Source organism: Heterodontus francisci, unplaced genomic scaffold, assembly GCF_036365525.1.
Source record: "Heterodontus francisci isolate sHetFra1 unplaced genomic scaffold, sHetFra1.hap1 HAP1_SCAFFOLD_242, whole genome shotgun sequence".
Classification (NCBI taxonomy): domain Eukaryota; kingdom Metazoa; phylum Chordata; class Chondrichthyes; order Heterodontiformes; family Heterodontidae; genus Heterodontus; species Heterodontus francisci.
Window position 1 is genome coordinate 1510558 of NW_027142053.1, and position 12344 is coordinate 1522901.

General features: G+C 44.9%; 1 protein-coding gene across 1 annotated transcript in view; it reads left to right on the forward strand.

Annotated features, from left to right (window-relative positions):
- The first annotated feature begins 2650 nt into the window (after positions 1 to 2650).
- Positions 2651 to 12344, forward strand: part of LOC137366375 (probable G-protein coupled receptor 139) — a 172211-nt gene continuing 162517 nt past the window's right edge. The window contains exon 1 of the mRNA XM_068028270.1: positions 2651 to 2834. Within this exon, the coding sequence (XP_067884371.1) occupies positions 2651 to 2834 (184 nt within the window). The remainder of the gene's footprint in view (positions 2835 to 12344) is intronic.

The window sequence follows — 12344 nt, forward strand, 5'->3', positions numbered from 1 at the left end:
TGCATTTCTACACGGTATCAGAGGAGTCATGAATGTTGCTGAACATTGTTCAATCATCAGCGACATCCCCACTTCTGACCTCATGATTGAAGGAAGATCATTGATGAAGCAGCTGAAGATGGTTGGGCCGAGGACACTACCCTGAGGAACTCCTGCAGTGATGTCCTGGAACTCAGCTGACTGACCTCCAAAAACCACAACCATCTTCATTTGCGCTAGGTATGACTCCAACCAGCGATGAGGATTACTCCTGATTCCCATTGCCTCCTGTTTGGCTTGGGCTCTTTGATGCCATACTCGGTCAAATGCTGACTTGATGTCAAGGGAAGTCACTCTCACCTCACCTCTTGAGTTCAGCACTTGTGTCCATGTTTGAACCAATGCTGCAATGAGGTCAGGCGAATGAGTGGCCATGGCGAAACACAAGCTTAGCGTCACTGAGCAGGTTATTGCTAAGCAAGTGCGGCTTGATGTCACTGTCGATGATACCTTCCATCAATTTACTGATGATTGAGAGTGGACTGATGGGGTGGTAATTTGTTGGGTTGGACATTTCCTACTTTTTGTGTACAGGACATACCTGGGCAATTTTCCACATTGTCAGGTAGATACCAGTGCTGTCGCTGAGCAAGAGCTTGGCGAGGGGTGTGACAAGTTGTGGAGTGCAGGTCTGCAGTACTATTGTAGGAATGTTGTCAGGGCCGATAGCCTTTACAGTATCTATTGCCTTAAGTCGTTTCTTGATATCACGTGGAGTGAATCGAATTGACTGAAGTCTGGCATCTGTGATGCTGGGGACTTCAGGAGGAGGCCGAGATGGATCACCAACTTGGCACTTCTGGCTGAAGATTGTTGCAAATGCTTCAGCCTCATCTTTCACACTGATGTGTTGGGCTCCCCCATCATTGGATAGGGATATTTGTGGCGCCACCTCCTCCAGTTAGTTGTTTAATTGTTTACCACCATCCACGACTGGATGTAGCAGGACTGCATAGTATAGATCTGACCTGTTGGTTATGGGATTGCTTTGCTGTGTCTATCGCATGTTCCATGCATAGTTTGCCATGCAAGTAGTCGTGTGTTGTAGCTTCACCAAGTTAACACAACATTTTGAGGTATGCCTGGTGTTGCTCCTGGCATGCCCTCCTGCACTCTTCATTGAACCAGGGTTGGTTTCCTGGCTTGATGGTAATGGCAGAGTGGGGATATGCCGAGCCATGAGGTTGCAGCTTGTGATTGAGTACAATTCTGCTGCTGCTGATGGCCCACAGCCTTTCATGGATGCCCAGTTTTGCATCGCTAGTTCTGTTCGAAATCTATCCTATTTAGCACGGTAATAGTGCCATACAACATGATGGGCAGTACCCTCAACGCAACGGCGAGAATTCTTCCCCACCAGGACTGTGCTGTGGTCACTCCTACCAATACTTTCATGGACAGATGCATCTGCGGTAGGCAGTTTAATGAGGTCGAGGTAAAGTGTGTTTTGCCCTCTTGTTGTTTCCCACAAGACCAGCCGCAGACCCAGTCTAGCAGATATGGCCTTCAGGACTCGGCCAGGTCGGTTAGTAGTGGTGCTACTGTGCAATTCTTGGTGATGGACATTGAAGTCCCCCACCCAGCACCCTTGCCACCCTCAGTGCTTCCTTTATGTGCTGTTCAACATGGAGGAGTACTGACTCATCAACTGAGGCAGGCTGGGAGGTGGCAATCAACAGGAGGCTTCCGTGCCCATGTTTGACCTGATGCCACCAGGCTTCATGCGGTCTGTATTCTTTGTAGCGGACTCCCTGGGCAACTCCCTCCCTACTATAAACCACTGTGCCGCCACCTCTGCTGGGTCTTTCATGCAGGTGGTCAAAGACATAGCTGGGGATGGTGATGGCAGTGTCTGGGACATTGCCTGTCAGGTATGATACCGTGAGTAATACTATGTCAATCTGCTGCTTAACTAGTCTGTGGGACAGCTCTCCCAACTTTGACACAGGCCGCCAGATGTTGGTAAGGAGGACTTTGCAGGGTCGACAGGACTGGGTTTTCCGTTGTCGTTTCGGGTGCCCAGGTCAATGCCATCGGTTTCATTACTTTTTATTGACTTCGTAGCGTTTAGATACGGCTGAGTGGTTTGGTAGGCCATTTCAGAGGGCATGTTAGAGTCAACAACATTGCTGTGGGTCTTAAGTCACATGTAGGCCAGACCAGGTAAGGACAGCAGATTTCCATCCCTAAAGAACATCAGTGAACCATTTGTGTCTCTGGAGAGTCTCCATCTTCCATTGCTCCCATATCTAAGGGTGACTGAAAGATTATGGCCAGTGCATCTGCTTTTTCCACCCCGCCGTCCCTCAGCATCCCTCATACATCCCACTCAGAACAGGTAAATGTACAACTTTACCGGGGTGCAAAAATTTTAGATTGAAAGAGGTTAACAGAACCTGTTTGTTCAGTGACTGTAATTAATCTCAGTCTCCAAGGACCCGAATTGTGTCACTGGAGGGTTTCCATTTTCTGTTAATAAGGAACTCCTTTCAATGTGTTATTTCATCGTATCAGCGGGATCATCAGCTCCAGCACTTACAGGGATCAGCGGCTCCACAGAGAGAGAGAGGATAGATCGGAATATGAGAACAATAATTGAAATGCTACAACAATGGGTCAGAATCTGAGAACAGTAGATTGGAATGTTACAACAATGGACAGCAGGAGTTTGTCCTATTGGTTTGTCTATCTCACTGCAGATTATTATTGGATAACATTAGATTGGCGGATCTATTATGTCTTCAGAATGCTTCAATTTATTTGCTATCCCATCCTTGCTATTATTGGTGGCCCTGGTAAGTCTCTGTATCCAACTATTAGATACATAAACCATGTTTCACTAATTTAGTGCTCTTGTAATTTAAATCATGTGAAGACTGAAGTCATTGTCTTAAGTTTCTGGCACAAATTCCATTCCATATCCATGATCTGCATCCCCCTCGCTGGCAAATGTCTAAGGCTGAACCAGGAAGTTTACAACCTTGTTATCTGTTTAATGCTGAGCTGGTTACATTCCCATATTCTCTCCATCCCCAACCCTGCCTATTGTTCTGGCCAGGTGAGGAGAGGTCACGGTCGCTCCCCTTGTTGTTCCTCCTATTTGACCACAACAGTGTTTGTCCTTTTTTAACAGTGGATGTGCTTACCATCTCAATGATAGTTTTAATTTTTACCTTTGGTGGGATGGTGAAGGAATCGTTCGGACAGGTTCTCTTGAGTTTAAACATGAAAGAGGTGAGTGATAGTGATCACAATTCGGTTAGGTTTACCTGAGCGATGGGCAGGGACAGGTATATACTGCAGGGCAAAAAATATAGCTGGGGGAAAGGAAATTATGATGCGATTAGGCAAGATTTAGGATGCGTAGGATGGGGAAGGAAACTGCAGGGGATGGGAACAATCGAAATTTGGAGCTTATTCAAGGAGCAGCTAATGCGTGTCCTTGATAAGTATGTACCTGTGAGGCAGGGAGGAAGTTGTCGAGCGAGGGAGCCGTGGTTTACTAAAGAAGTTGAAGCGCTTGTCAAGAGGAAGAAGAAGGCTTATGTTAGGATGAGACGTGAAGGCTCAGTTAGGGCGCTTGAGAGCTACAAGCTAGCCAAGAAGGATCTAAAGGGAGAGCTAAGAAGAGCAAGGAGAGGACACGAGAAGTCATTGGCGGATAGGAAAAGGGAAAACCCGAAGGCTTTCTATAGGTATATCAGGAATAAAAGAGTGACTAGAGTTAGATTAGGGCCAATCAAGGATAGTAGTGGGAAGTTGTGTGTGGAATAAGAGGAGATAGGGGAAGTGTTAAATGAATATTTTGCGTCATTATTTACAGGAGAGAAAGAAAATGTTGTTTTGGAGAATACTGAGATTCAGGCTACTAGGCGAGATGGGATTGAGGTTCACAAGGAGGAGGTGTTATCAATTGTGGAAAGTGTGAAAAAAGATAAGTCTCCTGGGCCAGATGGGATTTACCCTCGGATTCTCTGGGAAGCTAGGGAGGAGATTGCAGAGCCTTTGTCCTTGATCTTCATGTCGTCATTGTCGACAGGAATAGTGCCGGAAGACTGGAGGATAGCAAATGTTGTCCCCTTGTTCAAGAAGGGGAGTAGAGACAGCCCTGGTAATTATAGACCTGTGAGCCTTACTTCGGTTGTGGGTAAAATGTTGGAAAAGGTTATAAGAGACAGGATTTATAATCATCTTGAAAAGAATAAGTTCATTAGAGATAGTCAGCATGGTTTTGTGACGGGTAGGTCGTGCCTCACAAACCGTATTGAGTTTTTCGAGAAGGTGACCAAACAGGTGGATGAGGGTAAAGCAGTGGATGTGTTTTCAGTAAGGCGTAAGGCAGATGGATTTCAGTAAGGCGTTTGATAAGGTTCCCCACGGTAGGCGATTGCAGAAAATACGGAAGTATGGGGCTGAAGGTGATTTAGAGCTTTGGATCAGAAATTGGCTAGCTGAAAGAAGACAGAGGGTGGTGGTTGATGGCAAATGTTCATCCTGGAGTTCAGTTGCTAGTGGTGTACCGCAAGGATCTGTTTTGGGGCCACTGCTGTTTGTCATTTTTATTAATGATCTGGAAGAGGGTGTAGAAGGGTTGGTTTGTAAATTTGCAGATGACACTAAGGTCGGTGGAGTTGTGGATAGTGCCGAAGGATGTTGTAGGGTACAGAGGAACATATATAGGCTGCAGAGCTGGGCTGAGAGATGGCAAATGGAGTTTAATGCGGAAAAGTGCGAGGTGATTCACTTTGGAAGGAGTAACAGGAATGCAGAGTACTGGGCTAATGGGAAGATTCTTGGTAGTGTAGATGAACAGAGAGATCTTGGTGTCCAGGTGCATAAATCCCTGAAGGTTGCTACCCAAGTTAATAGGGCTGTTAAGAAGGCATATGGTGTGTTAGCTTTCATTAGTAGGGGGATCGAGTTTCGGAGCCACGAGGTCATGCTGCAGCTGTACAAAACTCTGGTGAGACCGCACCTGGAGTATTGCGTGCAGTTCTGGTCACCGCATTATAGGAAGGATGTGGAAGCTATGGAAAGGTTGAAGAGGAGATTTACTAGGATGTTGCCTGGTATGGAGGGAAGGTCTTACGAGGAAAGGCTGAGGGACTTAAGGTTGTTTTCGTTGGAGAGAAGGAGGAGTAGAGGTGACTTAATAGAGACATATAAGATAATCAGAGGGTTAGATAGGGTGGATAGTGCGCGTCTGTTTCCTCGGATGGTGATGGCAAACACGAGGGGACATAGCTTCAAGTTGAGGGGTGATAGATATAGGACAGATGTGAGAGGTCGTTTCTTTATTCAGAGAGTAGTAAGGGCGTGGAACGCCCTGCCTGCAGCAGTAGTAGATTCGCCAACTTTAAGGGCATTTAAGTGGTCATTGGATAGACATATGGATGAAAATGGAATAGTGTAGGTCAGATGGTTTCACAGTTCGGCGCAACATCGAGGGCCGAAGGGCCTGTACTGCGCTGTAATGTTCTAATTCTATTTCTAATTCAAATTCTAAATTCTAATTTATTATACTTAACAATCTAAACCTGATCTAAATAAAAGCATAAAAGATACACCACACATTCACGCGCACACTCACACGAGAATCACACAGACAAAGATTACAGAGTAAGAAGTAATTTTGTGGTTGTATTAGAGTCCAGAATAAATATTTTTTTAAATGCTCAATCTGTGAGATTGGATGATTCGGTGGTCTTACAGCCGAATTTGTATTCTTGAAGTCTTTGGCTGTTCGAAGTGCCCTTTGTGGCTGGCTCACATGGATCAGGGATTTCTTGGAGGCAGAATTTTAGGTGGCTTTTTACCTGGTGTCTCTGTCTGTAGCATTCTGTAGGCTTGGAGGGCCCACAGTAGCATGTGGCTTTCAAACTTGTGAAGTTATCTGGAGAGAGAGAGGGAGAGAGAGATGGGGAGACACATCCCTTCTGCTTCTGCACAGTTTGAATCACTGGCATGTCTGTCTTTTTCCAGGGGAAACTCGCAGTTTTCATAGAGATGGACAGAACTTTCATGACTGCCTCACCATATTCTCTGGACACTTATAATGAGATTCAAGGTTAGAAACCTCTATTGATCGAGGGCTCAGGATACCAGTATATACTCTTGGAGGAGTTTGCTCTTTGAAAGTCAATGTGTCAAGATGGCCTTGTATACCGTGTTCATGAATGTAATCTTAGGTAATTCAATCACTAGAGCCAACCAATGATTTGGGTCCAGGCTCATCAGACATGTGTCTCCTGTTGGAGACCTTGGAATGTAATAACGTGTTTCAGATGCCAATTGCGGTGGCCGTCTTGTCTACCAGTTTTTTCAAGGTTAACTGCAGGATTGTTGTTCCATTAAAAGTTTACTGTAAATTTCCAGCCGATGAATAACAATTCCTCATTTGGCATATTGTGTTATCTTGACACCGCCTCAGCACATGGAAAGAAATGTCATGGTAAGAACATTTCATTACCGAATTGCAGGAAGGAATAGAAGGAAGCGCACATTCATTCTGAATAATAACTTCTCAAATTGACACATTAATCTTAGAATGACTGCAGCTGACCTTGTCTGTTACAGTTGTGCTGATTTAATTGTGTTGGAGTACTGTCTGGGATGGTTATGTGTCGGCTTCGACCCTGGACAATGCATCAGCGATTACATTTTTTCTCTCTCTTGCAATGCAACTTTAACCATTCAGGTTCCTGCACCTTGAAAACCTTTCTTCCTGAAGGCACAGGGTGCAAAAAATTGTTTTTTTTTTTCGCCTCTGCGATGTGTCTGAGATTTCCTCTGGGCCTTTGTTCTTGCTGAGTTCTGCTTTGAAATTATTGGGTTTGAATAGATTTGGGTTTGGGACCTGATCATTGGGTTCTTCAGTGGGTAGATCCACACTGACCTCACTTTTAGCTTTCTGGTGAGGTACACAAGTGCTGTTTACTTTAGGGTATTTTCCCTTCCTTTTTCCCTTTACTATAGGGGGGATCTTTTTTCTGATCTTCCCTATATCCTCTGGGAGATTAGTGCTCGAAGATGTCTCTCCAGCTTTCACTGCACTCTCCTGCGCCGCTTCGTTTAGGTGAGGCATCTCCCTGAACATTGCCTTGCCTTTTTGGGAAATTTCCTTGTCCTTGCAAGTTTCTGTAAATGCTGTTCGCAGCCTTTTTAGGGTGTCTCTTTGATTTGCATTTACGGACAGTGTGGGGACTAATTTATCAAACATTTCAGGTTTGACTAATCGGAGAGAAGGGTGTTCCAGTTGGGAATCCTCCTGGCCCTCCTGTAACATGTCCTCACTGTCCTTTTAAATTCTTCCCTCCTGACTGTCTGACAGATCTGTGCATGTCAATCCCCTCCACAGTCTTCACTTTTTTCCTTTGGTCTGGGGTGTCAAATAAATAATTTACCTGAATATGCCTTTTGTCACTCGATATGGACCACTGAACCGGGCTTTCAGGGATTCACCCTGCATTGGGAGTAGTAACAATACATGGTCTCTGGGCTCAAATGTTCTAGCCTTGGCATTTCAGTCTGCTTATCTTTTCATAACTGCCTGGGAGATCTTTAGGTGTTTCTGAGCCATTGTACAGGCTCTCGTGAGCCGCTCCCAAAGCATGGAAATGTAATCTAACATGAAAGACTGATCCCTGTGTCCTAAAACTTCTCCTTGATTAGTTTCAGAGAACCTATCAACTCGTGTCCATAAACTAATTCAAAGAGACCAAAGCCAGTGGAATCATTGGATAAGTCCCTGGTAGGAACAGGGGAAATCCCAGCCCTTTCTCCCAGTCATGGGCTTACTCATAGCAGCATGGCCTGATCATTGTCTTTAGGGTATGGTGGTATCGCTTCAAATCCCCTTGTGACTGTGGGTGGTAGTCTGAGTACTTTATCTGGGTTTTGTACAAAATGCCCATGACCTTATGAAAAATACTGGGTTTCAAATGTGTGCCCAGGTCCATCTGGATCTTAACAGGCAGTCCATATCGGGTAAAGCATTGGGTTCGCCTCTCCACTACTACTTTAGCAGAGATAGTTCTTCGGGAGAATGGCCTCTGGGAACCGGGTCGCCACATCTATAATGGTGCGAAGATACTTGTGATCCCTGTTTTGTTTTCATCAGGTGTCCCACACAATCCACTAGCACTCTGCTGAAGAGTTCCCCAAAAGCTTGTAGGGGAATTCGGGTGCAGGTTGTATTGCAGGCCAGGGCCTCCCCACAACCTGGCACGTGTGACCAGTTTTACAGAACTGCACCACATTTTTGTGGAGTTGTGGCTAGTCAAAATGCTGCCTTATGCAGGCTTCAATTTTCGTTCACCAACACGTCCAGTCATTTGAAGCACGTGGGTCATTCTTAATATTTCGTTAAGGAACTCAGTGGCATCAAAATCTGGTGAACCACTGTCCACTCTTCATCCTCAGGTCTGTGAGGAGGTCTCCACTTCCTCATCAGCACCTCAGTTTTTAAATAGCTGCACTCTGCAACTCCCTCTGCTTCAGTTTTGGTTTGGACAGTCTGGGCTAACCTTTTTAAAATTGGGTCGGGCTGTTGAGCCTCAACGTAGGAAAATCTGTTTAACACATCCTTTGGGTCCTCTAACCTCCCAAAGTATGTTCTGACAACCAGCCAGTAGGGTCATCCTTCTGCAATGTCAGTTCAGGGGACTGCTTGGCCATGGACGGAGTCAACACACAATCAGGGAGAATGCCACGGAGCTTCTCCTGTAACTGTTCAGTCTCCCTGACCTCTTTTGATCTCTATGGAACTACTGGGGAAACTGCCACATTTTCCTCTGTCAGATCATTACCCAAAGCAGGTCTACCCATCCACTGGTAAACTAGGGACCATCTCCATAGTTATTGGTCCTGAAACTGGGTCACACTCCAAGTGCACCCGATATCAGGGTATGGACATGTACTGTCTTCTGATACCATTCGCTACCACTCTGCCATTCACTGCACTTTCTTTTTCCCAGCAGAAGAGATTGGGTGGCCCCTCTATCCTTGAGTATGGCTATTGTTTTACTTGCGTCACTGGAGAGGTATGGGGTCACTTTTCCTTAGGATACAAATTCCTGGTAACTCTCAAGGATTTTGTTACGTTTTCCCGCACTCTCTGTGGTAGGTTTACTGGGTCTGACTGCCGCAGTTAAAGGCACAGCCTGATCTGCTATGCTTTCCATCAGGGCCCGTTTTCCTGCACTGATCCGGTGGACTCTGATTAATCCTAACGGTTTGCCCCATTACTTGCAGCATTCAGCACAATGGTGACCTTCCTTATAACGGTGGAAACACACAAGTCTTCGGCTGTTTCTCCTGCTCTGAATACCGTCCTTTTTGGCCTGAGCATGGGCCCCTGCGTGCCCATCTTTTCCACCGTGCCCATGACTGTTCGGGCTCCTATCACCCTCATATCCTTTTATTCTCCGGTCTTTGGGATGACTAGGGAAGGGCTCCCCTTTGGACTTAAGGCCTTGTGTACAAGGGAAAATTCATCATCCAGACTTGCAAGCAGCCTGGCTCTTTGAACCTTCTGTCCCTCTTTATGGGTTGTAATGGGAGGTGGAGCCAGTTTATGAACTCCTCGAGAAGGATCACCGCTCTGAGCTTTTCATATGTGGGCTGCATCTTGAGTGTCTGTATCCACTGGTCAAACGTAAACACAAAAACAGACTGTAAATCTTCTCTTGGTACATATAAAGGAAACGTTTAGCGAAGAAAAATGTGGGTCCATTACAGGCAGAGTCAGGAGAATTTATAATGGGGAATAGAGAAATGGTAGTGAAGCTAAATGATTATTTTGTGTCTGTCTTCACTGAGGAAAATACAAGATATCTCCAAGAGTTAGAGATCCAAGGGACTAGGAATATTGAAGAAGTGAAGGAAATTAATATTAGAAAGAAGGTTGTATTGGAGAAATCAATTGGGCTGAAAGTTGATAAGTCCACAGGACCTGATATTATACACGCCAGAGTGTCGAAAGAGGTAGCTATGGGGATTGTGGCTACATTGGAGATCAATTTACAAAATTCTATAGATTCTGTAGCGGTTCCTGCAGATTGAAGGTAGCAAATGTCACCCTACTATTTAAGAAGGGAGGGAGAGAGAAAACAGGGAATTATAGACCTACTTTCGGTCATCAGTCGTTGGGAAAATGCTGGGAATCTATTCTAAAGGACGTGATAAATGGTCACTTAGATAATAATGATCTGATTGGGCGGAGTCAATATGGATTTAGAAATATGAGATCATGTTTAACGAACCTGTTGGAGTTTTTATTGAGGATGTTACGAACAGAATTGATAAAGGGGAGTTGGTGGATGTGGTATGCTTGAATTTTCAGAAGCCTTTTGATAAAGCCCCCCACAGGAGGTTGGTTTGCAAAATTAAAGCACATGGGATAGGAGGTAATATACTGGCATGGATTAAAGATTGGTTAACAGGCAGAAAACAGAGATTAGGAATAAACGTGTCATTCTCACTTTGACAGGCTGTAACTAGTTGTGTACCACAAGGATCAGTACCTGGGCCCCAGCTGTTAACAATATCTATCAATGATTTGGATGTGGGGACCAAATGTAATATTTCCAAGTTCGCAGATGACACAAAACTAGGTGGGAATGTGTGTTGTGAGGAAGATGCAAAGCGTCGTCAAGGGGATGTGGACTGACTTAGTGACTGGGCAGGAACATGGCAGATGGAATATAAAATGGACAAATAAGGTTATCCATTTTGGTAGGAGTTATAGATGTACAGATTATTTCTTAACTAGTAAGAGATTAGAATGTGTCGACGTGCAAAGGGACCTGGCTGTCAGTAAGTCACTGAAAACTAACATGCAGGTGCAGCAAGCAATGAGAAAGGCTAATGGTCTGTTAGCCTTTATCACAAGATGATTTGAGTAGAGGAGTAGTGAAGTCATGCTTCAATTGTATAGAACCTCAGTTAGACCGCACCTGGAGCATTGTATGCAGTTGTAGCCCCCTTAACTTTGGAAGGATATTATTGCCAAAGAGGGAGTGCACCAAAGGGTCACCAGACTTGTTCCCAGGGTGGCGAGACTGCCCTATGAAGACAGACTGGGGAAGCTGGGCCTGCATTCTCTAGAGCTTCAGAGAATGAGAAGTGATCTCATTGAAACCGACAAAATATTGAAAGGGATAGACAGGGTAGATGCATGTACTATATTGCCCCTGGTTGTGGAGTCTGCAACCAGTGGATACAATTTCAAAATAAGAGAGAAGCCACTTAGGACTGAGATGAGGAGGAATGTCTTTACTCAGAGGGTTGTGAGTCTTTGGAAATCTCCAACTCAGATGGGCTGTGGAATCTCAGTCGTTGAGTATGTTTACAGTAGAGATTGACAGATGTCTAACTAAAATGACAAAATGGGATATAGAGATTATGCGTGAAAAAGGCATTGAAGTGGATGATCAGCCATGGGCATATTGAATGGTGGAGCAGGCTCGATGGGCTGAATGGTCTACTCCTGCTCCTATGTCCCCTTTGTTCCGAAGCTGCCTAACTCTTTCAAACTCGAGTAAAGTTTAGTCAGGCTGCTTTCGGAGGGTTCGGAATGTTTGATGGGACGCCTCCGGTGCTATCTCATGTGCAGCCAGGAAAGCATTTTTAATCATCTCATAATCTGATGAACTTTCATCTGCCAACAGTGAATAAACCTCATGGGATGTTCCTGCTATATTTCTTTGTAAAAACAGTGTCCAGATCTCTGCTGGCCATTTCAGCTGCTTTGCAAGCTTTTCAAAAGTGACGAGAAATTCTGCCACATCCTCCACATTGAACTTTAGAACGAACTGGGAGAACTTTAAGAGTTAAGCGCATGTTCCTGAGCTAGGGGCATGTCCCTCACTAGCTGTGCCTTCACTGGGTGCATTGGGTCTTCCTCTAGTTGTTTGAGCTGCCTTAACTCCCTTTCCTCCTTCTCCTTCTGGAACACTCTTACTTTTTCCCTTTCTTGACACTCACTCTGCTCTTTCTCGCTCTCTGTGGAATTCTAATTCTAGTCTCTTCTGTTCGAGTTTTACCTCAGCTAACATTACTCTATCTGTTAATGATTATAACACTGTCTGAGTCTTCAGCTTCAAGTGAAAAACGGTTGATCTCAAGTCTTAGAATGTCGGGCGGAGAATAATCCCTAACTGTGCAACTATATTTCTCAACTTTTCAACAGACAGGGCTTTTAACGTGTCCCAGGTTACTTCAGTCTGTATGCAACTCTTTTATTGCGAATGTAACCCTTTTAGTCAGAAAGTGAGGGAGACAGAAAACAAGAATCTACAGGCCAG